The sequence below is a fragment of the Capsicum annuum genome, chromosome 7, assembly GCF_002878395.1.
Source record: "Capsicum annuum cultivar UCD-10X-F1 chromosome 7, UCD10Xv1.1, whole genome shotgun sequence".
Taxonomy (NCBI): domain Eukaryota; kingdom Viridiplantae; phylum Streptophyta; class Magnoliopsida; order Solanales; family Solanaceae; genus Capsicum; species Capsicum annuum.
The window spans coordinates 225741036-225766393 of NC_061117.1; the positions used below are offsets into that span (position 1 = coordinate 225741036).

Here is a 25358-nt window from a genome sequence, read left to right on the forward strand (position 1 = left end):
TGAATGTGTATAGTACATTGTGTGTGTGTGTGTGGGCGGTTCATCTGTTTCATATGTTTGTATTTAGCTTTCGTCTTAGCTTGCCGGTATAAATAATGTAAATAGTACCCCAACAACACTAGACAAGAAAATACGATTTCCAATTCATTTTGATATATGAAATACTTGTACCGTTTGATCTGAGGTTTCAGATTCAAGCCTTGGAAAACTCCTGTCGAGGAGTAGTTAGTGATTAAGTGAGTTAGCATTTAAGAAATCATGGTGATTCATTACTTAAGAAAGGCTTGTTGAAGGTGATGTAACATACTACTATCCATGTAATTTTGCCTAGCCACAGCCCACAAGGTAAACAGTCAATGTCAAAGCATATCTCATCAGTGAAGCAACCTTTTCAATAAAACATACATATCATGTTCTTAATTTCTTTGTGACAAGTTGGCTTCTTAGTAAAAGCTACACCTAAACATGTCTCCGTGGCGTTCAAGTGTTCAATAGGTTCAATCTCTAAGTTAGGAATCTAAAAAATCAAGCAAGTTTTAAGGGATCGTCTACGTATGTCATGTGATATGGGGATAACGCATTTCTCAAGTTTATTGAATCAAGTGATATTTTTAAGGATTCTTTTTTTTTTGTTGTTGTTGGAGAGAATACTTTAACAAAGTAGAGAGATTCTCACCTCGAAAGAAGATTTTGGATGTTTTATGGGTGATCGGGAGGTCAATAAGTTGGTGACCTGATGATCAGAGAGTCGGTGAATTGATCTCTCCAATTTGATTTTAATGTAGCAAAATATCAATTTCCACCATTTTTGAACACTCTTCTACTAGGGACTTTTACCAACAAATGAAAGCAAGAGCTAAAGAGAATGATTGAGGACTTCATAAAGAATATGGAGGGAATATTACTAGGATATGACTTGGGCCAAATAAAATAAGAACATACAACTTAATGTATCATATTTATACAAATCTCCACCCTTACAAAGTAAGTACAAAAATTTCAACTAAATATGTATCTTCATTGAATGTATCGGGAACTAATTATGCCGAGACACAGACCCAAAATCAGAAAAAAAAAAAAAAATGTATTAGAAGCGAATTATGTATATTTACAAAGGAAAAAAATGTAATCTTCGTTGGATGTATCAAGAGCTAAGTATATATCTCAACAGAACTAAAATTGGAATTTCAATAGTTATATATAATGTCGAAATTTTATGTAATTAAGGTTCAAACTTTTAGGATTTATGTAATCAATAAACCAAAATTTTCAGAGAAAAGATGAAAACAAATTATGGGCTTGGGTTTCATTTGGGCCTTGATGTATTTCGAAAAGTGATCAATTTGATCCTTAGCCTGTTAGCCACAATTTTTGTGAGATTGTATGGAGTTAGATCCATTGGACATTAAATTATAATTATCTAATTTGCCTGCCTGAGCAAGGTATCAGTGGATAGAGTTATTTGTCACTACTTGTACAAAGAAAAAGACATTTGTTTAATAACAAAATAATCGAGATAGAATATTGATGAATACTAGTAAAAGGTTGAGTAACATATACGATACACACAAAACAGTTTCGAATAACAATTATTGAAAAGAAAAATCATTGTTCTAACTAAAAATGGTTTAGGGTGCTTTTGAGGCTAGTCTTTCTTTGTGAAAAGATATGTTTCTTTTTAATATTATAATAACATGAAAAGTAAAGCAGAGTGCAAACGCCCATTTTAAATTCCACAAAGACCATTAAAGTAAAGTTAAAAATGAAAAACGTGACCCTATCAGACCTTTGCAGTTTGCAGACTATTGGAAAGCATTTAAGTAAAAAGTCCACTCGAGATGAGTGCTCTCCTATTTCGACTTCCTCGGAGCTTTCGGTAGCAGTCGTCGCCCGGAATCGACTTCACACACTAAGAACAGCAAAGAGCTTAAGAGATCAAATAAGATGGAAGATTATCGTCAAGCAGTTAACGAGACTGCAACCACAATCGTCCTCTTGGTCACCCCTCCTTGCGGAATTTTATCAAAAGGGCTTATGACGACTAGGATGCCTTATTGTTTGGACTTTTCATTAAGGATAGACCTAGGATTGAAAGAGTCGTCCTGTCAACTGTTGTGCCTCAACGCATTTCGGGAAGAACCAACTAGCTCTGGGTGCGAGTGGCATTTCACCCTAACCATGGATGGTATTTAGGGATACTGTACAAACTAATATGTATTCAGTTCGACTTCACAAATGTGGTGATTGAGACTTCAGGAGTGAATGTAGTAAATGCGGATAATGAATAGGTTTGTCCATCAAATAAAAGACGCCGCTAAGCAATGTCGTATCACAATTCAAGCAACATATGGATAACGTATCTCAACTAATTTCACGCCCGAAAATATAAAAACAAAGCACCTACTAGTACTATTATTTGCTTCCCTAAAGTTTAAAATGTATAAAGCATGATCCAAAGGTCCAAAATTTTGATTAAATTTGTATGAATCTAGTCACAAAATTAACACATTTAACATAAAAATCAATTAATCATGCTGAATCTGGATCTAAACATAACAGAATGAATACCAAAACTTTTTAACAACTACATTATAAACTTCACATTAAACCAAAACACTAAATAAACAGATCATTCATCATTGTACTAATAACAGATCATCCATAACCAAAAAACAAAAATCAAAAAAATTAAAACCAACTAATTACTAGTAGGAGCATTAGCAGGAACAGGAGGAAAACCCAAGAAGGGCCTTGTAGAATTGAGACAATTAACACTAGTATTGAAACAATTATCAGCAAGATGAAAAGTATCCTTCAATTTATGAAACCCATTCTCGAATACTCCAAATCCAAACAAAAAACCAATGGCAACCACAACTGCTATTAAGCAGACACACAACATGCACATCCTACCACCACAACACATTTTTCTTCTTCTTGGATCTGTACGAAAAATATTTTTTAAAAATATTATGAGTTTGGATTTGAGGATTTGTGGGGGTTTTTGGATTGGGTTATATATAGGAGTGATTTAAAAAAAAAAAAAAAAATTTTGAGAAGTGTAGGTTTGGATTTCTTTCTCTTAATTTGTTGGTTGTTTCTTCTTCTTTGTTATATTGCTAGCGGTTACTCTACGCATTGTTTCTACTTTTTATAGGGACATATTGTCCCACTAAAACCATATTCCTCTTTTGTTTCGGATAGTGGGGCTTTCTTATTTTTTTATTTTATTTTTGTTCGATTTCAATTTATGTGATACTATTATAACTATTAGAGTTAATCAATACAAATCTTGATTAATATTTTAAGGTGTATTTTTAATCAAATTGAAAAAGGGAAATTGCAATTTATAGTATATTTCACGTAGTTTTTGAATATCTAAAGTTTAATAATGCTAAATTAATCTAATCTAATTTAGATTTAAAACTTAATTAAATTGACTTACGAAAAACGATGGGAGCGCATTAAAAAAGAATTGGAGGGAGTAGTTGCATTGTTTTTTAAAAGAAATTTATCTCAAGGTAATTAATCAATTTTTCTTTTCAATTATACATTTGGTACCTCTATTTTTGTACGAATTATCCCTTTACAATTATATCAAACTTTTGATATTGCTTTTATTCTCTCCCCAAAAAAGTGATTAACTTTTGGCTATAACTTTTTTTCATTTTCGGTCCTACTGTTACAATATTAATCCATTTGTTTGTTTGATTTCTCTAAACAGGAAATTATGGATTAGGAAGATTAGTTTATCTAATCCTACGAATATAATGTGGATTTTGTCATCATCTTCATGTGAATTATTAACATGTTACTTGTACAGGTCAATTGTTTTTGTGAATAATTTAGAGCACATAAACTTATTTTTATTTTTTTTATTTCAAACTTCGAAATATTATCTTTTTATTTTTGAGTTGCAAAATATTGAGCTCTATGGTTGTGTACTCGAGTTCTGAGTTGCAAACATTAATGATTAAACTCTAGGATTTTTGTCCGAGCTAGTGTTTTCACTTCGTATTAATTCGAACGCTAGAATATTATATTGAACTTCAGTCATATTTGTATGAATTTTGAACATGAATGGATGAAGTAAAGAAAAAATAACCGAAGTTGGATAAAAGTAATGGACTTAAATTCAAGTAAAAAACGATTTAAATCAAATTAAAATAATTGACGAAAGTTTAGGCAAAATGACGATAACTTCAACTATGATTAAGGCGAAAGTCACTGAAGCTCAAGCAAAAATGTTGAAGCAGCGAGTGATTAAACTTTTGTCATATGCAACTTCAAAAATGTATACATGATGCTGTCCAAATTGGATACACGTACAAAGAATTTTTAAATTCAAGTCTAAGAGGCCGTTTGGCCATAGATATTTTTTATTTTTTTTCGAATCTTTTTTTCACTTTATGGAATCATGGTGTTAGGCCATAGATATTCCAAAAACATTTCAATTTTTTTTTCAACTCCAATTCCAAGTTTTTTTTCATTACATATAACCCTAATTTTTTTAATATTACATAAAAGGCCCTTAAATGGTTTAGATGAGTTTTGGAGCAAATCCGAAAAGAAAGACATTTTTTATGAACAACAAATCAAGTTCGGACACATTTTTGAACAACAAATAAAGATTTTTAAGTTAAAAGATCGATATATTTTTATTATTTGTAGGTATATTTTCATTTTTAAGCTCAGGACCCCTTCCATCATTGATGTGAAATTCTTTTAATTCATGAGTATAATCAATAGATAAATTAGTTGGACAATTTTGATAGTTTTAAAAAGTTTGAGGTATAAAATTAAATTTAAAAAGACTTTTCAAAAGTCAAAACATATCTTTCAAAAATACATGACCAGCTCCTACTTTAACTTCAAATTTTTTTTAGTTTTTATGGCTAAACGCCTACTAAGTTAAATGACAACAACAAAATCGGATATTCATGCACTTTCCCCGATGTTTGCAATCTAAGCCTGGCTAGATAAAAGCCCACGGTTGTATTGATTATTTGGGCCCATGAATGAAAACATGGAGTGAACTATTTAAGTTTTAGCTCAATCCAAACCATGTCTAGCCCAATGTTCTTTCGATAAGTTTGCAATTTAAATCTGTAGCCAATTTTTTCAAACTTCTTTTTAATCATTAATCATCTAGTGTTTGAAACGTGTCAACACAATAAATTAGATTGCATTGGGTAGTGTTTATCTAAGAAAAAAGACATTGGTTGAGATAATTTCTTTTTGGGCAAATCTCATAAATTTAGATTGTTTAGAACCTAATTATAATCCATCCCAATTATTTTTATATTTACAAAAAAAAAATGGATTTGGATTTTTGAGATGCATAAATCAGGCGTCGATGCATCAGAATTTGATATAGAAATATCGAACTAATCGCCTGATACATAAATATCGGTACATAAGTATCAATACATAACGCTCGTGTGTTAATATTACAAAGATACATTTAGATACATAATTCTTGTGAATCAGTAGCACAAAAAATATTTTTACATGTTTTTTGTCAGATATTCAACCAAAGTTCTTATGTATTTGTAATGTAATCTAATATTCAGTAAGATACATAATTTTTATACATTTGGTGGAGTGTCGTGTGATGTATCTTTTAGTCCTTTTCAATTAGATACATATTCTTATGTATATCTAAACTCCATCAATAGACACGTCATCATCTTCAATCTCTATTGAAGAATCTTCAAACTTCCTCCGTACTCCACCAACTTTGTCTATCTCTGTTTCAGGTCATCGTCGCTAGTAAACCCTGATTGGTGAGACACCAAACATACCTTAACTCAGTCTCTTACACTACTGACAAATCTCCGAACTCCTATTGTTGACTCATCTTCATCTGAATTCATAAGAGAAAATATATATGAAAATTTCTTTTTAGAGCAAAGGTGAAAATTAGGATTTTTATAATTACTTTGTAGGGATTTTAAGTTAAAATAATAAGCTAAACTGTAGATTTATGATGTTTTTTCTATCTCTTTATTGCTTAACGCTACTTTGAAACTTTTTAAATCATTAACCATTTTGTAATTGGAACTTATGGACTCTCTAATCTAGATCTTCATTATGTAGTATCCGTACAAGGAAAGTATTCGACATCATAAAGTTTTTTATCTTTAAAATTCTAATCTAACATTTTTAATTAAGAGTGAAGAAATTTCGTCCATTTCAATAATATTATGATCAATTTTACTGCAACATTACAACATTTTAATTAGATAATGACATTTGAACCCCTAAAAACACTAGACATTGACATCCCTAATTAAAACCCCACCAGCATATTTTTCTCTAGTTTCTTTTTAACCACTTATGACATGGATAAGTTTGAAGACTAATGAGCAAGTCATTAATACAATTAACTTCTGTTTTTTTTTTTAATTAAAAAAAAATCGTCATATTCAAATTAAAACATATTCGAATAATTTTATTTATTTTTACTGTTATTTGAATTAGAATGTCAATTTTCAACTCACTAATCACTAAACACACTTAAATACATTAACTTAAGAGTTTTTCAGATTTTAATAATTATCTAATCATCGAGCAAACATTATAAATTATAAAATTGTCTTTTGTGTCAAATTTAGCATAAAAATTATTTGTATTATATTATATTGAGTGATGACAAAAGAGAACACTAAATTAATATTTGAAGGACGATAACATCATAACAAAGTTGAAATATTAATATTGCATTAAATGAAATTCTTAAGCATTGAAAAATAACAATATACGTTATCTCGTATGTAAATTTTTTGAAGAATAAAATATATGTGGATCTCATCTTGGGGGTTAAAAGGTATTTGAATTGACATATTTTTAAGTACTTTTAGCTTTCAAGTATTTTTAATTTTTTTTTTTGAAGGTGTTCGATAAATATAAAAGTGTTACTTTAAGCTTAAAAAGTACAAAAATAAAATAAAATCATAAATAGGTAGCAATCTGTTTTTGACTTTTGATTTTTAGCTCTCAATTCACTGTACAAGATCCATCACCCCTAGGTTAATTATTTCTAAAATACACTCTACTAAAATTCTTAATAATTACTTATTAAATACTGTATCAATATATTAGGATGTCCAAAATAGTTATTAAAAAAATTTATACTCTAATCCTTATTACTGATAAAATTTTAGCAACCAGTAAAGTTATACGTGATTAAAAGGTTAGAAGTTTAAGCCATGAAAATACCACCTTTCAAAAATGTAAAAGGAGCCTACGTACAATAGATCCTATGATCCAAGGATGTTTGAGTAATTGATAAAGTTATCTTCACGTGATTAAAAAGTCACTGAGTTCAAGCCATGAAAATACCACCTTACAGAAATATAAAACGAGCCTATGTACAATAGATCCTATGATCCAAGGATGTTTGAGTAACTGATAAAGTTATCTCCACATGATTAAGTCATTGGGTTCATGCCATGAAAATACCACCTCGTAGAAAAGTAAAATGAAGCTACATACAACAAATTATATGATTTGAGGCTGGTTGAGTAACTGATAAAGTTATTTTCATGCGATCAGGAGGTCACGAGTTCAGCCACTAAAAATACCACATTGAAGAAATGTAAAATGAAGCTACGTTATTGTCCGAGGACAAGTTCCTCTTTGAATTCTGCTTATGGCGGAAGGTTTAGTGCACTTAAAAAAAAGTTTTAAGTTTAAAAGTACACTAATCATCCTTCTCTGTGGCGGCTCAGCTCCCAATACTGCATCTATTTCTCTTCAATTCGGATCTTAAAAAGATCCATAATCCGATCCATCGTCCTCCTCCTCTTCCTTCTTCAAATCCAAATCCCTAAATTCCCCTTTTCCCTTTTACTCTGCAAAACCTACACATACACACTCTCTCTATATCTATCTATTCATTTCCCCCTTTTCAACTTTCACTAATGGCTTCTTCACCTGGCAATAATAATCCAAATCAACCCGCTACTGGCCCTTTCGATATTCACAAATTCTTCAACCCTAATCCCCAAAACCCTAATTTCATTTCTCCCCCTAACGCTTCTTATCCACCCCCCACAGGAGTCGGTGCTACTACCGGAGTTGTCACCGGTGCCGGAGTTTACCCCTATCATCCCCAATTCACACACCACTTACCTCAACAGCATCATCAACAGCAACAACAAAGATCCATGTCTTTCCCTACCCCACCACTTCAACCACCCACACCCCCACCTCACCATTACCCGAACCCGAATCCTAATCCTAATCCGAATCCAGGTGCGAGGTTAATGGCTTTGTTAAGTGCTCCCCCTTCGACTCTTGAAGTTCCTGTACCTGGTCAATCGAGTATGCCGATGCCGAGTATACTGCCTACTACTTCCGGGTCGGAGATTTCGGATTTTGGAGGTCCGGGACCGATGAGATTGCCGAGTAGTAAGTTACCGAAAGGGCGACATTTGAGTGGTGATCATATTGTTTATGATATAGATGTTAGGTTTCCTAGTGAAGTGCAGCCACAGCTGGAGGTTACGCCAATTACTAAGTATGGTTCGGATCCTGGGCTTGTATTAGGCAGGCAAATCGCGGTTAATAAGACATATATATGTTATGGATTGAAGTTGGGAGCTATTCGGGTTCTGAATATTAATACTGCATTGAGATCATTGCTTAAAGGTCTTGCTCAGGTTGGCCATTCGGAATCTCAAAGTTTGTTTCTTTTACTGTTTAGCTAGAGTTGTTAGCTGTTACATGGTGGAATATCATTATTTATCTATTATTTGAGCCTTATAGGAATAATATTGCAGCTTGTGCTAGTTCCTAAACAACATTAACAACATACTTAGGCCTCATTTGTTTGCACTTAATGGAGGTCTGAATCTGAATGGTTCAGACTTCAGACCATTAAGTGCATTTGTTTTTTATTAAGGTTTTAACTCTTAATAGGTCTGTATAGGTCTTTATCATTCAGATCTAGAACCAAGTCTTAATAGGTCTGAAGGATATTCTGGTGTTGGATAATATTCACCACTCTATTCATAATCAGCAGTCACCACCACTAACCACCGTCACCATTGTCAACCACCACCCACCACCACCAACCACCTCCACCATCACAACCACCATCGACAAAAAATACCGCTACCAACCATAATTGTCGACCGCTACCACACCTACTACCTCTTTTATTCTAATTATATTCACCGCCACCACTGCCGTCAACAAAACCACAATTAGTAACCACTACCGGCCAATCCCTACTACCAACAAACTCATCTATCACAATTAGCACCGCCACTAACTACCACTAATACATCACAACCTCTACACATTCTTTGGCCGCTACCACCATTGTCACTAGTAACGCCACCTCTACCACTACTTCAACCCGTACCATCGCTACAATTTATCTCTACTAACAACCATCTCCACCATCACAACAAATAACATCTCCAACTAGCACCAACACATCGTCAATCATCATGCATTCATGTTTCAGCCAACACAATCAACACCTTAAACTACCAACATCAAACAACGTCACATCATAACAACCACCACCACCATCAATCGCCACCATCATAACAGTCACTACAATACCAACTATCACAATTATCACCACCAACATTATTAATCACTAACATCAATCATTGTCACCGCAACCACCATTATAAGCCATCTCCACTATGACTAACAAACATAAATATTTTTTCTCAATCAAATACTAATAATTTTGTTGTATTAAATTACATACTTTTTTAATATATAATTAATTTTTTATTTGAATTGTATTTTTTATTTTATTATGTATACAAATAATTTTTTTTACACATTCAGATGTTGAAAAACAAACAATCTTAATCATTCAGTTTTCAGATCTAGAAACAACATCTTAATCATTCAGATGTGCATTCAGATTCAGACGTCTGAATTGTAAAAAATCAAATGGTCAGACGTCTGAATTGTAAAAAAAACAAATGGAGCCTTAGTGTAATCCCACGAATGGCATTTGACGAGGATAGGATGAATGCAGACCTTAACCTGTTATTTGTGGGTAGAGTCTGTTGTTTTCGATTGACCCTTGGCTCCAAACAACTGTAATCAAAGCAGGATTGAAAGAAAGTCAATGACAACAAAATAGCAAGATTAACAGCGCAAATGAATCAATAAGCAGTAGTAAAAATGAAGAAGAAGAAGCTATGCTAATACTAAATAGTACTGCTAAATAAGAAGATGATGAGAAGTGAGACAACTTCTGCTTGTTGCGAACCATATAATTTGGTGATGCTGGTGATTGTAGAGATGTTACAGTATATTCTGCTGTGTTCCTGATAAATTATTTAATGAATTTATCCCTATTGATATGAGGGCGCCTAATTATAAGTTTGGTGTTTTTTCTAACATGCATTTGAACTATGTAGAAACTTTATCTTGGTCGAAGGACACTGCATTTATATGGAAGCTTTCATTGACACATTTGCATCCTTAGCCAATGTGTCAGTTGCACGTGAGATGAGAATATGCTTTGTTTCATGGGATTTGGAGAATAAGCTTAATAATATTAACATGGCATTTAAATTCAACTTTGTCACAAGAAAACAAAAAAAATATTCAGCTTATTTGTCACTCTCTGCTGTCAGATATACTGTTGTAATCTGCACATATGTTTGTTGTTCTATGGTTTACCCCTGGAAGACTTCCATGTATTTTCAAGTTAAGAGTTGAGCCCGTCGTGCTAATTCTAGTTGTTTGATCGGACAAAGAATACTTGTTCATGACTTCCTCGCATTTGTTTATTATTATCTGTTGAAGTGATTATTTTTATTGATTGTTTAATGTATAAATCGTTGGTATAAGGTCGTGTTTGGTTCAAAAAGGCATAATTGATTTTGTGACGATTATAAAAAGCTATAAATTATAATATATTTTGTCCTTTCTGACAAAAATCCTTTATTATAGTCATTTGAAAATCTTGTTCTTATTTCAGAGGGTCACAGACATGGCTTTCTTTGCAGAGGATGTTCATCTCTTGGCTAGGTAGTGCACTGCTCTTGTGCATTTTATTATACTTATACAGTAGATATTTATGTTTCTAACTTGGTTTTGTCTCAGTGCGAGTGTTGATGGCCGGGTTTATATATGGAAAATTACTGAAGGACCAGATGAAGAAGAAAAGCCACAAATTACAGGAAGGATTGTCATTGCTATTCAAATTGTGGGTGAAGGGGAATCTGTTCACCCACGTGTTTGTTGGCATTGTCATAAACAAGTACCCACCTATCTCTCTTTTTGGGTATCCTTTTCTTCTATTGACATTGTACTTATCTTTTCTTATATTCTCTTCAATAGGAAATTCTTGTGGTTGGAATTGGGAAACGCATTTTGAAAATTGATACCACGAAAGTGGGAAAAGGTGCAGTATTTTCAGCTGATGAACCTCTCAGGTGTCCTGTTGACAAGTTGGTTGATGGTGTACAACTTATTGGTACCCACGATGGAGAAGTGACTGATTTATCAATGTGCCAGTGGATGACCACTCGTTTGGTTTCTGCTTCAGTGGATGGCACGGTTCGTCTGAGTTCTGCTTTACATTTGTAGTTTTAGCTGTTTGATGCAATGTCCTTTTTCTGTTTTTCTTATAGAAAGAACTGTTTGATGAGGGTGTCCTTGTTATATAACCTTTATGTAATAGTTTTATCACTCAACATGTTTTTTGCTGTGAAAATGATAATGGAAAAAACTCCGACCACTACTTGTTATTTGCTGAACTTTCAGAGTTGAGTTGTTTGTATTTGTTGAGTTGGGACTATTAAGACCCTATGTATCCCTTTCCAAAAAATTAAATCCCAATTTTATTATGTTTTTAAGTTGGTAAGAACAGAAAGTGAAAACTTTCGGTTTGTGAATTTTTTTTTCAAAGGATACTTGTACGTTCCATGGGCTTTATGCATATTCTATCTTTTACCTTATGGACCTGATTAAGATTCTGAAATAAAACTATGATAAAGTCTGATCTTGATTGCATATTGATATATAGCGTGGCTAGTTGGAGAAGTTTGGTTCCTTGGTATTGACAGGTGCCTGTGGATTTTATTGTGATTTCCAGATAAAGATATGGGAAGACCGGAAGCCACTTCCAATCGCAGTTCTCAGGCCTCATGATGGTCATCCTGTTAATTCTGTTACCTTCTTGGCTGCCCCACACCGCCCAGATCACATCATACTCATCACTGGGGTATGTACTACTGCACCTTGTGCTGATCATTTTTGGTCAGAATCAACTGTTTTCATTGAGTTGGAAGTTTTGTTTCTTAGAAAACTTCATACTGTCTGATTTCATTCACTTGCTGTCCAAGCTAATTTACTCAAATCTGTTTCTCAAATGCCTGTGCCTTTATGAACAAAAATAAATATATAATAATAATATTTTCAGAGAAGTTATTTTTTCTTCCGAAAGTCAATCACAACACACTTTTTTTCTTCTCCATGAGTTTGCCTCTTGATGATTCTGGAGTTTGAGTTGACCTTTTAAAGGTTTTCAGGGTCCTCTTAATCGGGAAATAAAGTTATGGGCATCAGCAAGTGAAGAAGGCTGGTTGCTTCCTAGTGATGCTGAGTCTTGGCGGTGTACGCAGACGTTGGAGCTGAAGAGTTCAGCTGAGGCTAATGTCGAAGAGGCTTTTTTTAACCAAGTTATAGCCTTGTCTCAAGCAGGTCTGCTCCTACTTGCTAATGCAAAAAAGAATGCTATATATGCTGTGCATCTGGAGTACGGCCCGAACCCGGAGGCTACCCGGATGGATTACATAGCCGGATTTACAGTGACCATGCCAATTTTGAGTTTCACTGGGACGAGTGACCTATTGCCCCATGGCGAACAGATTGTGCAGGTGTATTGTGTACAGACGCAGGCCATTCAGCAATATGCGTTGGACTTGTCCCAGTGCTTACCACCTCCAACAGAGAGTGTGGTTTTCGAAAGGACAGAATCCGGTGTTTCGCGTGATGCTGCTAGTATTGAAGGACTTGCTCCTGTTGATCCCCCTGGAAGTAAACAGGAGGTGTTTCCTTTATCTAGTTCTGCACCTAAACAGGAGGTGTTTCCTTTATCTAGTTCTGCACCTAAATCATCAGTACATGAAATTGGCTCGGAAATTTCACCAACAGCTAGATATCCTACAAGTACTGTACCTACTGAATCGGCCCCCTCTCAAGAATTCGCTTCCTCCATTGTAGAAACTAAATCGTCTACTTTGCCCTGTGTAACTAGTGACAGTGATATTGCCCCCAGTGCATCCCCCCCCCCTCCTTTGAGTCCTAAGTTGTCTCGAAACCCATCTGGTTTTAAAGGTCCGTCAAACAGCTTTGGGGCTAACGCCTCTGATAATGACCAGGTTGGAAATCTAAAAGTTGGTGAATATCCAGTTGATTCGCCGAAGGATGGCACGCTCCCAAACTTGTCCTCTGTTGCTTCCTTGGATGATGAACCCAAAATGTCAAGGGATGATGTTCCCTCTGGTATCAGTCATCCTGTTAAGTTCAAGCACCCAACTCATTTGGTGACTCCTTCAGAAATATTGATGGCTAGATCATCCTCTGAGGTTAGCATTGTTAATGAGCAGAAAAATGAGTCTGAAGTGAATATCCAGGATTCTGTAAATAAGAATGACACCCGCAATGTAGAGATGGAGGTTAAAGCTGGCGGTGAAGCGAAATTCAGTGAGAAAACTGATATTGGCACTCAAGAACTTCATTCTTTCGTGTCAGAAAATAAGGAGAAAGCCTTTTGCTCTCAAGCTTCTGATCTTGGATTCGAAATGGCTCGAGAATGTCGTGCCTTATCTCCTGAGAACTATGCTGTAGAGGAATCTAGGCAGTTTGATGGGGTTAATGGAAGTGAGGGACCATCTCAACCTTCAACTACACCAGAAGAAAATCATGACTCTTCAAAGGAGATCTCGGAAAAGGATTTAGACTCAACAATGTCTGCCTCTGCTCATCAGTCACCAGCTCCCAGTGCGAAAGGGAAAAAGCAAAAGGGGAAGAATTCTCAAGTATCTGGCCCATCTTCATCATCTAGTGCTTTTAATTCAACAGATTCTCCAAATGAGGCTGTTGTCAGCTCAAGTACCCCTTCTATGGAAACTGCTTTTTCACAAATTTTGTCCGTGCGTGAGATGCTAAATCAGGTGCTTTCTTTTAGTCCTAAGAGCATATCTATTTATATATGTGAAGTTTAGTGCTTTTCTGATTTTGTTATGCCTCTTTCATTGAACGTTATATTTTCATATTTTTGTTTTTATTTTAATTTACCTGTATTCGTACTTAGTATTACTGTATTAGCATATCATCACTGTTCATGCATTAGTTTTTAAGTTGTTCCATGTAGTTAACAAGTTGGTGATATCATTTTTATCATTCATGAGTGGCGATCTTCGTTTTTTCCCTTGCTTGGTATGCCATCTCTAGCTGCCTTTCTGCAATATTTCTTATCCACAGGGAAGATCTATGTAGAAGGGTGTGAGTGCCGTGGCAACTTGACTTCTCGGTTGAAACTCTCTGTATATGTGTATCTGTATGTATTATACGGAATTGTATAAATATTAACCATGGCACTCGGTGCAACAATAGAGCCAGTGGTCAAAACTCAGGTTACACTCCCTAGACCTCTTCTAACTAAAAACTTAACTACACTAGGAGTCAAAACTTTTATCTTTTATATAAATTTGCTGATAAATATTAATTACTGTGAATATTGACACTGCTTTCGAAAAACAATGCATACATTATCTAAACCTTGGATCCGCCTCTGCTAAGCCTGGCTGATTATCTTCCTGAAATCTGTTGAACCATTTCTTTCAAATTTCATAATTTTGGTGTTTTTTAAGGTGTGTCCATCTTCTGGAACTACTTTTATCAGTATTTTAATTGTGGAACTCTTCCAACTGCTCATGTGGTGGAAGTTGATTGTCTTGTATAAACTTCTCCATGTGACATGAACATTCAATTGCTTCATTGAATTGTGTCTTGTATTGAATATATGTTACAGAATGCCGACAGTTTCAACCTCACAGCAGTTTTCTTGATTTGATAACAATTCTAATCCAACCAAAAAGAAACTCGTTGTGGTTATGCTCTTCGACATCTTATTCTTGTGTGTTGTGTATCTCTGTTTGCTGTTCCGTGTAGGTTCTGACTCTGCAAAAAGAAACACAAAAGCAGATGGAAACGATGGTTGCTGTTCCCGTGGCCAAAGAAGGAAGAAGACTTGAAGCTGCCTTGGGACGGAGCATGGAAAAATTTGTGAAGGCCAATTCTGATGCTTTATGGGCTCGTTTACAAGAAGAGAGTGCAAAACAGGAGAAGTCTCTTCGTGATCGTACACAACAAATAACCAATTTGATCTCTAACTGCTTAAACAAGGACATGCCAGGGCTGATGGAAAAATTAATGAAGAAAGAACTAGCAGCTGTTGGACAAGCTGTGGCACGCAGTATTGCCCCAACTATTGAGAAAACTATATCAGCTGCAATTTCTGAGGCATTCCAGGTTAGTATTTTAAAAAACTGAAACTATATCAGCTGCAATTTCAGAGGCATTCCAGGTTAGTATTTTAAAAATCTGAATCTTTGCTTGTCTGGATTTGCGTCTGTTGTGACTGAATATTATGGTGCAGAAAGGAGTTGGTGACAAGTCAGTGAGCCAACTAGAGAAAGCAGTAAACTCCAAACTCGAAGCTACTGTAGCTAGACAAATCCAAGCACAATTCCAAACCTCTGGCAAGCAAGCTCTTCAGGTAAGCTGAATTTCTTTTTATGAGCCTATGCCATTATTGTCGATACAAAAACATTTTCCTCGTGTTGTTATGACCATGTTTTTTCCTGTATGTATGATTTGCAGTACTGGATATCTAGTTAAATTTTTTCCATCTATCATATGGCATTAAGGGGACGTTTGGTACAAGGGATAAGGGATAACTAATCCCCAGATTAATTATAGGCTGAGCTTGTCCCATTTTTGGTTGGGGTAACTCATCCCGGGATTGTAGTGTTATTTTAATCCCACCTTGAGGGCAGGATAACTAATAATCCCGGGACAACTTGTTTCCAACCAAACTACCCCGAAAAGTGTAACTTCATGATCCTTTCAACTTGCTTTCCTTCCTGCCTTCCATCCCACTTCTGGTGGATACTCTACTCCTCAAATAAGTGTTGAATGTTTGTTTATCTGATGGCATTGAAACTGTCATGCAGGAAACACTGAAGTCTACTTTGGAAGTCTCAGTGATCCCGGCCTTTGAGATGTCATGCAAGGCAATGTTTGAGCAAGTAGATTTAACATTTCAGAAAGGCTTTTCTGACCACTTGGTTGCTGCACAACAACAATTTGAGTCCATGCATTCACCATTGGCACTTACTCTAAGAGTATGGACCTTTTATATTTTGATTTATCCTTTTGTTTTCTTGCTATAATTTTGTTGAACTGTTCTTTTTCTGCGTTTACTTTATCTAAACTACATCAATTAATTATGCCTTCAAAATGTAGTAATGTTTGTTGACTAAGGGTTTAGTCCTTTCACTTCCTGTGTTGTCTTACTCTTCATCCTCTACTTTTGCTTTTGATTGACTTACTCTTCTTCCTTCACTTTGTTTTTGATTCAGCAAGACACTTTTTCTTCTTTGGATCTCTATGATACCATATTTTGAATTTGTTTGGTGTTCCCAGAAGTTTAAACCAATCCAATCAAAAAAACTTGAGGGTGCACTCTTTTGGTTGTTTAAATCCTGTAGTCTATAATGGGCATTCTTAACCCAAGTTATTGAACAGCACTCGCCAATCTCTAAATATATACACTTTGCTTTCCCAATAAGATTTTCTTTCTTTCCAATTTGCTCAGTCCCAAAGTGGTTATGGGAAGTTCCAGTACATTTAAAATATGTCACAAAAGGATGAGCTGTGCCCACTTTTTACTATCCTCTTTCATCAATGCCACTTTTCACTGTTATATTCTCCAAAACAAGCATTCAATATAATACACAGCTCGCGTCACTATCCTCATTTCTCAATACATCTTTTTCATTGTTGTTCTCAAAAAATACAACATTAAACTTAATGCACCTCATGTTCTATGGGAATAAGATAAATCTCTTGTTCCCCTCAAATCAATAGTTGTGCAAAGTTAAACTAATCTTCTCAAAATGGGAAGGGGGAAGTGGTATGTTTATTTGTTGTACAGTTTTTATTCTTTTATTTGTTGTACAGCTTTTATTCTCTCTTTCTAACAGATAGTTCTGTCTTTGTTTATGTGGAAGCTTTCTTTCTTTCTTGTTACCTCCCTCTCTGCTCCCTAACCTGGTGAATGTGTTGATGCAAAGACTCTGAGATGGTTAACTTGTGGATGAATTTTTCAAGTGACTGGATAACATCCTCCTTGGAATTAGATACTCATCAGACTCCATTTTCAGGATGCCATCAATTCAGCATCGGCAATGACCCAGACATTGAGCGGAGAGCTTGCTGATAGTCAGAGACAGTTGCTTGCTCTTGCAGTTTCTGGAGCAAATTCCCAATCAGCAAATCCACTGGTTAGCCACATGAATAATGGATCATTGCTGCAGGACAAGGTTCTTCCTATATCTTAGTGGAGCAAAGAGTTCTGCTTATCTGTTGTTATTAAGAATTTGCTGCTTATAATTTGCTGTCACCCTCCTTTTTTCGTCTTGCTTACTGTATACTGATTCATATTTTTATGTCTGCTATATAGATTGAGACACCTCCAGATCCAACCAAAGAGTTGTCTAGACTATTAGGGGAGCACAAGTATGAGGAAGCATTCACTGCAGCATTACAAAGGAGTGATGTGTCAATTGTCTCATGGTTATGCTCTCAGGTATGCAGTTTATGTTGGCACTTATTTATAGGAATTATCTGGTTGAGGCCCGTTGCCGAGGAATATTGTTTAAATGTGAATAAAGGAGAGCAATAGGATCCAGGAATAGGGGCACAGTTTGGGGAGAGAGAAGGAAGTAACAGGACATCTTAATTGTGTTAGTGTTTTTGTACAAAAATGAAAGAACTTAGTTCAGCCTTTACTTTAGAGCATATTGTTACCTCGGCTATTTAAAAGCTCTTACCTTTAACTTTAGGACGATACAGATAAGAAAGCTCTTTCCTCGAATCTTCCAAAGAGAGATTACTTCAAATTTCTGTTGCTATGAATCTTTATGTGCTTGCATTTAATTCTTGAGATATGTAAAACACATAAAGAAAAGATGTTTGGGGGGTGGAAGGATGGAATGTTGTTCTTCCTGATTTGGTTGCGTTAAGAAAGTGACGATGACATTCTGTGGTTGGGTCTTGATTGTCTTATGCCAGGTTGATTTGCCTGGGATTTTATCCTCGAATCCTCTCCCATTGAGTCAAGGAGTGCTCCTTTCACTTCTTCAGCAGTTGTCGTGTGATATTGGCACAGAGACAGGCCAAAAGCTCTCCTGGATGGGAGATTTGCTACCTGCCATAAATCCAACTGACCCAATGATTGCGATGCATGTTCGGCCTATCTTTGAGCAAGTATATCAGATATTACATCATCGCAGAAATGTCCCTAACGCGCCACCTGCTGAAGTTTCAAACATTCGGCTGATTTTGCATGTTATCAATTCGATGCTGATGATCGGTAAATGATGATATCAAGAACAATGATCATGTTTGTTGAATATAGAAAAAGCCTGTACAAATCCTAGGGATTCTCACGGAAAGGCTAAGTCGTCGTACTGGAGATTTGAAGTGTAGAGTGTACACCAACCTCCTATTATCTCTTTTTTGTTCTACATTTTCTGGGTAAATTCTGTAATCATTTTGCCTGAATTGTTAAGTTGTAGAGACTTATCCCCCCCCCCAAAAAAAAAGAATTTTCGAGTTGTAGAGTTGGTTCTTTTGAGTGAGTTTTATACAAAATTTTGTGCTTGTACATTGTTACTATCGATACTTCAATTTCAAGTGGAACTCAATATGTCGTTCTGATATCAATGTGTGCAACAAAAGCTCCCCTTTACTTTTTAAAAAGTTGTCCTTTATGGTGGACTGTCCATTTCTGTGTCTCTCTCTGTGGAAATATTGCATTGGATTTTCATTCTATCTGTTGGGACCCATTTATACTTTTTGTCTGTTGTTTGGGGGGGGTCGGAAGCAGCCTCTCGACCTCACAAAGGTAAACGTGATGCATACATTCTATCCTCAGATTTCTCTTGTGGGATTAAGCATGTGCATCTTGTTCTGTCCTTTTATTCAAAGAATGTTCGACCGGGAGAATCAACAACAAACAACATACTCACAAATTCCACATGTGGAATTCGAGGAGGCTACACAAATTTTATACCTACCTCGTGAAGGTAAAAAAATCAAAAGATTCTCAGCTCAAGTTCAACAAATCAAAATAGTTCAAGGAGAACAAACACGCAGTAATATGAACAACAACAAATGACGTACCCAATGTTGACCCACAAATAACACAAGGCAAGGTAACGGAAATACAAGGAATAAGTATAGAGATCGAAGAGCAAGAAACTACACGAGTAGCCCTACGACTACTAGTAAAGGCAACAAGATAAACGCAAATTTAAATGAAGCAATGAAATTGTGAAATAATGTATTTGTTCGTCAAAGAAAAATTTTTTCATTTCTCTTTTTTTTTTTTTTCCTTTTCATATTTGCAAATTAGCTCAACTACAAGCTGAACCAAAAAAAATAAAATTCAGTATATACACTAAGCTACAAATCTCCATCTAAATTCCACTTAACAAAAAATTACAGCGTAAAAGCGGAGAAAAGTGGGCCCCAATATCACCAGCATTGATCCGTTTCCCATCTCCGGGTCGGGTAAAACCCGGACCCGGTCCGAGAAACACCTCGCCGTCGGGAACCTACGGTTAACTTAAGATCATACAAAGCTCTAGCTGAAGGATCAGAAAGCGTAACATAAGCATCATGAATCTCAATGAAATTCCGGCCATCGGAAACTTCCTCCGGCAAAGTAGCAGCAGCAGAATCAGGATGATACAATTTCGCTAAATGCCGGTACGCAGCTTTAATCTCTTTAGCTGATGCATCTCTTTTAACTCGCAACACGTCGTATAAACTCACCGATCTCCTCTCCGTCTTAATCGGAACCTCCGCTACGGCAGCTGCACATATTCCGGTGTACGGTGCACGGCGGTTAGATCGGACCACCGTGACGGCCGCCGCGGCGGTGGAGGATTTTTCGCGGGGAAAGGGGAAGTAAATTGGGGAAATTAGGGTTAGGGATTGTACCATCGGAAAATGAATTTTGATTTTATTTTTAAATACGGGTGAAAAAAGAAGTGGGAAAGAGGTATTTATACGAAGGAAAAAAGTGTTAATAAAACGAGGGAATCTTAAACCGAGGACGGCGATTAGCGGTACCCACTGATTTATATTTTTAGAAAAAAAAATTACAGTCGGAATTTAGGGGTAGTTTGGTCACTAAATCATCTTGGAATTATAGGAGTCACGGAGAATTTATAATATTAGATAAATTATTTTTTATATATATATAATTAATGTTGAATTTCCTTCGATTAGTTTATGTGTTTTTTCAATTTTGAATCCTTTTGATGAAATTTTTTTTGCTCGATCACTAATTGAGATAAGATAATAATTAAGTTTAAAACTAGATACATATTGAGTTTGATTGATAACAAAAATTTATACTGTCAGCCAAAAAGAAATATGAATCTAATTACAAACTTAACTTTAAGATATTTATCTTATGTCACATACCAAACTATCCTTATTGATAGTAATCTTAACTTAGTACAAAATAAGATAATTCTATATTTTATCACGAAATTATGATCTCTTATCTTTATATCAAGAGTTTTTTTTTTATTTTTTTTGTAAAAACCTTCTAGAAGATTGAGAGTTGTAGATGTAGAATTTCGAAATTTTTTAACCTGGGCCTCTCGTTTCACGTAATACGTGGGTGAGGCATTTAACTTTCTTCCAAGTGGACTTAAGAGGCCCCATTTCTGAAAGTCATATTCCACTTTTTCTTTTGTTTCTCTCTCCTTGCTCTTTTTTTTTTTTTTTTCACAAATTATGTTTTGTTCAAATTTTTTGGGTTGTTATTTCTTTATTGTTTTTTTATATAGTTTTTTTTACTGTCATTTTTTATTTATTTATTTTGGTATTATAAGTCTAAATAATCTCTATTTAATAAATGTCTAAAAGTAGATCATTTTTTATCAGTTTAATCATCATAATTATTTTTTCTTTTATTTGAAGTTGAATTCGATAGCATAAGGCTAACGATTTATTTATTATATCATCACCACATTTTAAAGAAAAAATTATACAAAAAAACTCAGAAAATAATTTTTTCGTTCACTTTTACTTGTCATTGTTTCGCTTCTCAAGGTCAATTTGGAGAAATTTTAAAGATAAAATTGAAGTAGATTAATTTAATATTTTAAATTTAAAATAGATTAATTTAATATTTTAAATTTAAAATGTAGATGGTCGAAAACAATACGAAAAACGTTATAAATTGAAATCTTTCTCATATTAATATGATGGAAAAATAAATCTTAAAATATTGATCAAAGTTCATATAGTTTGACCTCTAAACGTGAAATAGTGACAAATAAAAGTGATCGGAGGAAGTAGCTAAGAAGAAAAAATGACCAGAAAAAGAGAAGGAAAAAAACACCAAGTGAACATTTGGTTATAAAAATTTATAAAAAATACTTTATTTGAAATCCTTAAAGTTGTAGCTAAAGTTAGAATTATATTTGATCATATATTTTGTACTAAATACGTAGAATTTAAATATATTTTTTTAAAAAATAGTATACTTAATCTAAACATGAAACATAATTTAACTAATATTATTTTATAAAAATTAGAAATTTAGAATAAAGTAAAAATGAAAATAAGGCTTTACCTATTTTTCAAATTTCAAATGCAATTTAAATTGTATTTGAGACTTTTATGGACAAACATTAATTTTCAAATAAAATGACAAAATTTTTGAAAAACTTGAGTGGTGGATATAAAAAGTGTTAACAATGGAGAAGCAATAGTAATAGAAAATAAGAGGAAAAAGAGTGAAACTGTATTGTATTGAGAGGTGGAGGCCAAGAAATCCAATTGTCCAAAAAGTAAATGCCTCACGGACGTATTACCTGGAATGTGAGGTGCAGGGTTAAATTTTCCGTAGAATTTCTATCATTATGGACTCGTGTACAAGGCCAAGTATTGGTATTTTGTATTATATAATATAATCTCTAGTCTAACAAATTATACTACTACTATTTATTAAAGATAATAATTACTTTCTTTGTTTCGATTTATGTGGTTAGAGTAGATGATTAGTACGTAGTTGAATTTTGTCTTGCTTTTCGATAGGATTAGGCTTGGCACCGTGTTTGTCATAGTATGCCTATTAGATTTCTTACTTTTGATTTTTGTTACTATCTGTTGTCTAGTAGTTCATTTACCACATTATTTCGATGTTGTTGCTTTTTTGAATTATTTTAAATATGTTGTGATTCTTTGTTGTAATAGACAAATAAAATTGGAAAGAGAAGTATCATTCTGTTGAATATATTGAATACAAATTTAAATTAGTAGAATTAGCAAATTAGAATGTCTAAGTAAGGACTAAAGAAAAAGAGTCTTAAAGGAGCCAAAATATACCAAAGTGTGTCAAAGTATAATAAAATTCCATCAACTCAAAGCACTTTTCAAAATTCTTATTACCAATTAGTCAAAATCTTCTATTCAAATCTCTTTGAGTTTATATTTGTTTTAGTTAGAAAATCAAACAAGTAATTGAATACTTTTACTTATGACTTCCAAATGACTACTTGACTTGTCAAAACTACAAATTTTAATCATGTTCAAATACAAAGATTCGGACTCAAACCAATTTTGAACTTATCTTTAGTCATATTACTTACTAAATTATAATACTCCGATTGTCTTCAATAATTTTAATTTTTTTAAGCTTTATCTTTTTACTTTCTTGATTACTCAAACTCACAACTGCAGAATTGAAAGCAAAATATTTATAACTCTAGCAACTCCCTCTTGCTACGTTTTTACTTTTTGAACCTTGTAATAATGAAAAACTCAGCTCCGTCATTGGGGAGGGGGGACAATGTTTCTAGAAGCCATTGTATTCCACTAAAAAAAACGAAATTGGAGAAGAGTCACTGTCGTTGTTAATAATTGAACTGTTGAAGTCCACTTCTTTTTTATAATACAAAGTCTATGTTGGGTTTGAAGGTTGGATATTATCTACATGCATTATAATTCTATAAATAGCTTTGTTATAATTGGCATTTAAGCAAAAGATAAGGCTTCTAGAAACCTTTTCTTAAACCACAAAATTAGCAAATAATGAATGAATTATCTCATGTCTTTGTATTAGTTGTGCTTTACCACCACCCCCACCCCCCCACCCCCACCCCCCCACCCACCCAAAAAAAAAAAAACTAAATTTAATAGAAGTTGATCCATTAATTTAATGTTTTGACTAATGACGCCTTGGTTTCAAATAAGTGACCATCGTGAGTTGCATTTCTACCATATAAGAATAAGAATTACACTTAAAAAAATTACTACTTCCTCCAATTAATTTTAAAAAAATGTTCGAAGCTATGTGGTTTTAGATCTACTTTGTTATTTTAATTATATTTAACTAAATGTGCATTAGTTTTAAAAATTATTCATTTTTCGAGACACTTCTTCTATGTAATTTTAGATTAACTTTATTTCATTTTAATATTTTCATTCACTGTATACTTTTATACATATGAATCAATGCATTAGTAGATCGACATAAAATTTGACCACACCATTTCAAACAATCTTTGTACTTATGTTTTTTACATACTCATTTTTTACGTGATACATTTTTTAAGAATAGTTTTAAAACATTGCATAATTCTTCCATGTTTCTTAAACTCTATACTTAACCAAACATAGTCACATACATAAATTGGAATGGAGATATGTGAATTTCATGATTCACCAATTTTTTAAGTATGAACCTACCATAAAGAAGAAATAAAATTTCAATTATGAAATACTGTAAGTATTTACTGATACCCTCAAAGAAGACATTTTCATAGGAATAAAAATTCCAATTGGCTCCTCATAACTCATAAAGTAGCATAAATGGAAACAAAATATTCCAATTGGCTCCTCACAACTCATAAGGTAGCATAAATTGAAACAAAAAATAAAATAGCAAAAAAGATTCAGGATTATATACAATCTCCAGCTAAAATATCATAGCGGTAAGTGCTTTTTTATCTTTAATCAGTGAAATTTCGGATTCGAGTTCCTGGTTTGAAGTCACCTTTGTTAAGGAGAACGCTTTACCCCAATGTGGAACTTTGGATGCAAATTTGAATTTAATTGGACTTGAATGTGATTGCCGACACCGAAAGGAACCGAAATGAAAAGTCTTCAGCTAAAATGCCAATTGATAATATGTACAATGTGTTCACGCGGCAAAATGTGGGTCCCTTAATCATTCCAACATCACCAACACTGATCCGTTTCCCATCTTCGGGTCGGGTAAAACTCCGACCCATTAACCCGAATTCCATCTCCGGTGCTCCGAAAAACTCCTGGACGGGAGCTCAAATTCAACTTCAAGTCATACAAATCCCTCGAAATAGGATCCGACAACGTAGCATAAGCTTCGTGAATCTCAATAAAATTCCGATCATCGGAATATTCCTCCGGCCGACATGCAACGTCGGGATGATACACCTTCGCTAAATTCCGGTACGCTGCTTTAATCTCTTTAACTGACGCATTCTCTTTAACTCTTAGCACATCGTAGAAACTCCCCGGTTTCCTCCTCTGTAAAACCGGCGAAGCAGCCGCTGTCGCGGCTGCATATACTGATGATGTCCGGTTACTCCGTCGGAGAAATGTAGCCGTCGGGAAGGAGACTCCGGCGGATAGAGTTAGTGATTGGATCATCGGAAAATGATTTTAATTTTAGTATAATGCCTTTTTTTTTTTTTTTTTGTGAAATGAATATGGAGAAAGTTGTGAGCAAGCTTAGAGAAGGTGAGAATTATATATATAGATATATACATACAAATAATACCATATAGGAGTAATATAATGGATATTTGAGAGGGAATCTTGGGTACCCACCGTTTGTATCGGTTTACAGTTGGAACTTATAAGACTGTGCGCTGACGATGCACTTTTTTTTGTAATAATAATCCATTGGTTAGCTTCGTGAATCGAGACGAAGTCAGAATTTAAAATATTATTTACGTTGAAATTAATGAATTCAGCTGAAATCCCAACCTGTATTTTAGCTTCGTTTG

The 25358-nt window shown here is 34.4% G+C and overlaps 3 protein-coding genes across 3 annotated transcripts; 1 reads left to right on the top strand and 2 right to left on the bottom strand.

Annotated features, from left to right (window-relative positions):
• Positions 1–7612: 7612 nt before the first annotated feature.
• LOC107878847 (enhancer of mRNA-decapping protein 4) lies at positions 7613–19004 on the top strand. Its single transcript, XM_016725999.2, has 12 exons — positions 7613–8666; positions 10967–11016; positions 11092–11248; positions 11329–11547; positions 12086–12214; positions 12522–14168; positions 15169–15528; positions 15656–15775; positions 16233–16403; positions 17445–17603; positions 17744–17869; positions 18355–19004. Exons 1-12 carry the CDS (start codon positions 7926–7928, stop codon positions 18661–18663), a joined length of 4188 nt encoding a protein of 1395 aa, XP_016581485.2. The 5' UTR covers positions 7613–7925; the 3' UTR covers positions 18664–19004.
• Positions 19005–19630: 626 nt separating this feature from the next.
• On the bottom strand, positions 19631–20401 carry LOC107877436 (chaperone protein dnaJ 11, chloroplastic). The gene has a single exon (XM_016724085.2). The coding sequence runs from the start codon at positions 20290–20292 to the stop codon at positions 19822–19824; it is 471 nt and encodes a 156-aa protein (XP_016579571.1). The 5' UTR covers positions 20293–20401; the 3' UTR covers positions 19631–19821.
• A 3658-nt stretch (positions 20402–24059) lies between these two features.
• Positions 24060–25358, bottom strand: LOC107877437 (chaperone protein dnaJ 11, chloroplastic). The gene has a single exon (XM_016724086.2). The coding sequence runs from the start codon at positions 24997–24999 to the stop codon at positions 24550–24552; it is 450 nt and encodes a 149-aa protein (XP_016579572.1). The 5' UTR covers positions 25000–25358; the 3' UTR covers positions 24060–24549.

Bases quoted from the DNA above. Each gene is read 5' to 3' on its own strand.
- LOC107877436 (XM_016724085.2), bottom strand. From the start codon at position 20,292: ATGGTACAATCCCTAACCCTAATTTCCCCAATTTACTTCCCCTTTCCC.
- LOC107877437 (XM_016724086.2), bottom strand. From the start codon at position 24,999: ATGATCCAATCACTAACTCTATCCGCCGGAGTCTCCTTCCCGACGGCT.
- LOC107878847 (XM_016725999.2), top strand. From the start codon at position 7,926: ATGGCTTCTTCACCTGGCAATAATAATCCAAATCAACCCGCTACTGGC. The intron at 12,215-12,521 runs GTATGTACTACT...AAAGGTTTTCAG, and splicing joins ACATCATACTCATCACTGGG to GGTCCTCTTAATCGGGAAAT. The intron at 14,169-15,168 runs GTGCTTTCTTTT...TGTTCCGTGTAG, and splicing joins TGCGTGAGATGCTAAATCAG to GTTCTGACTCTGCAAAAAGA.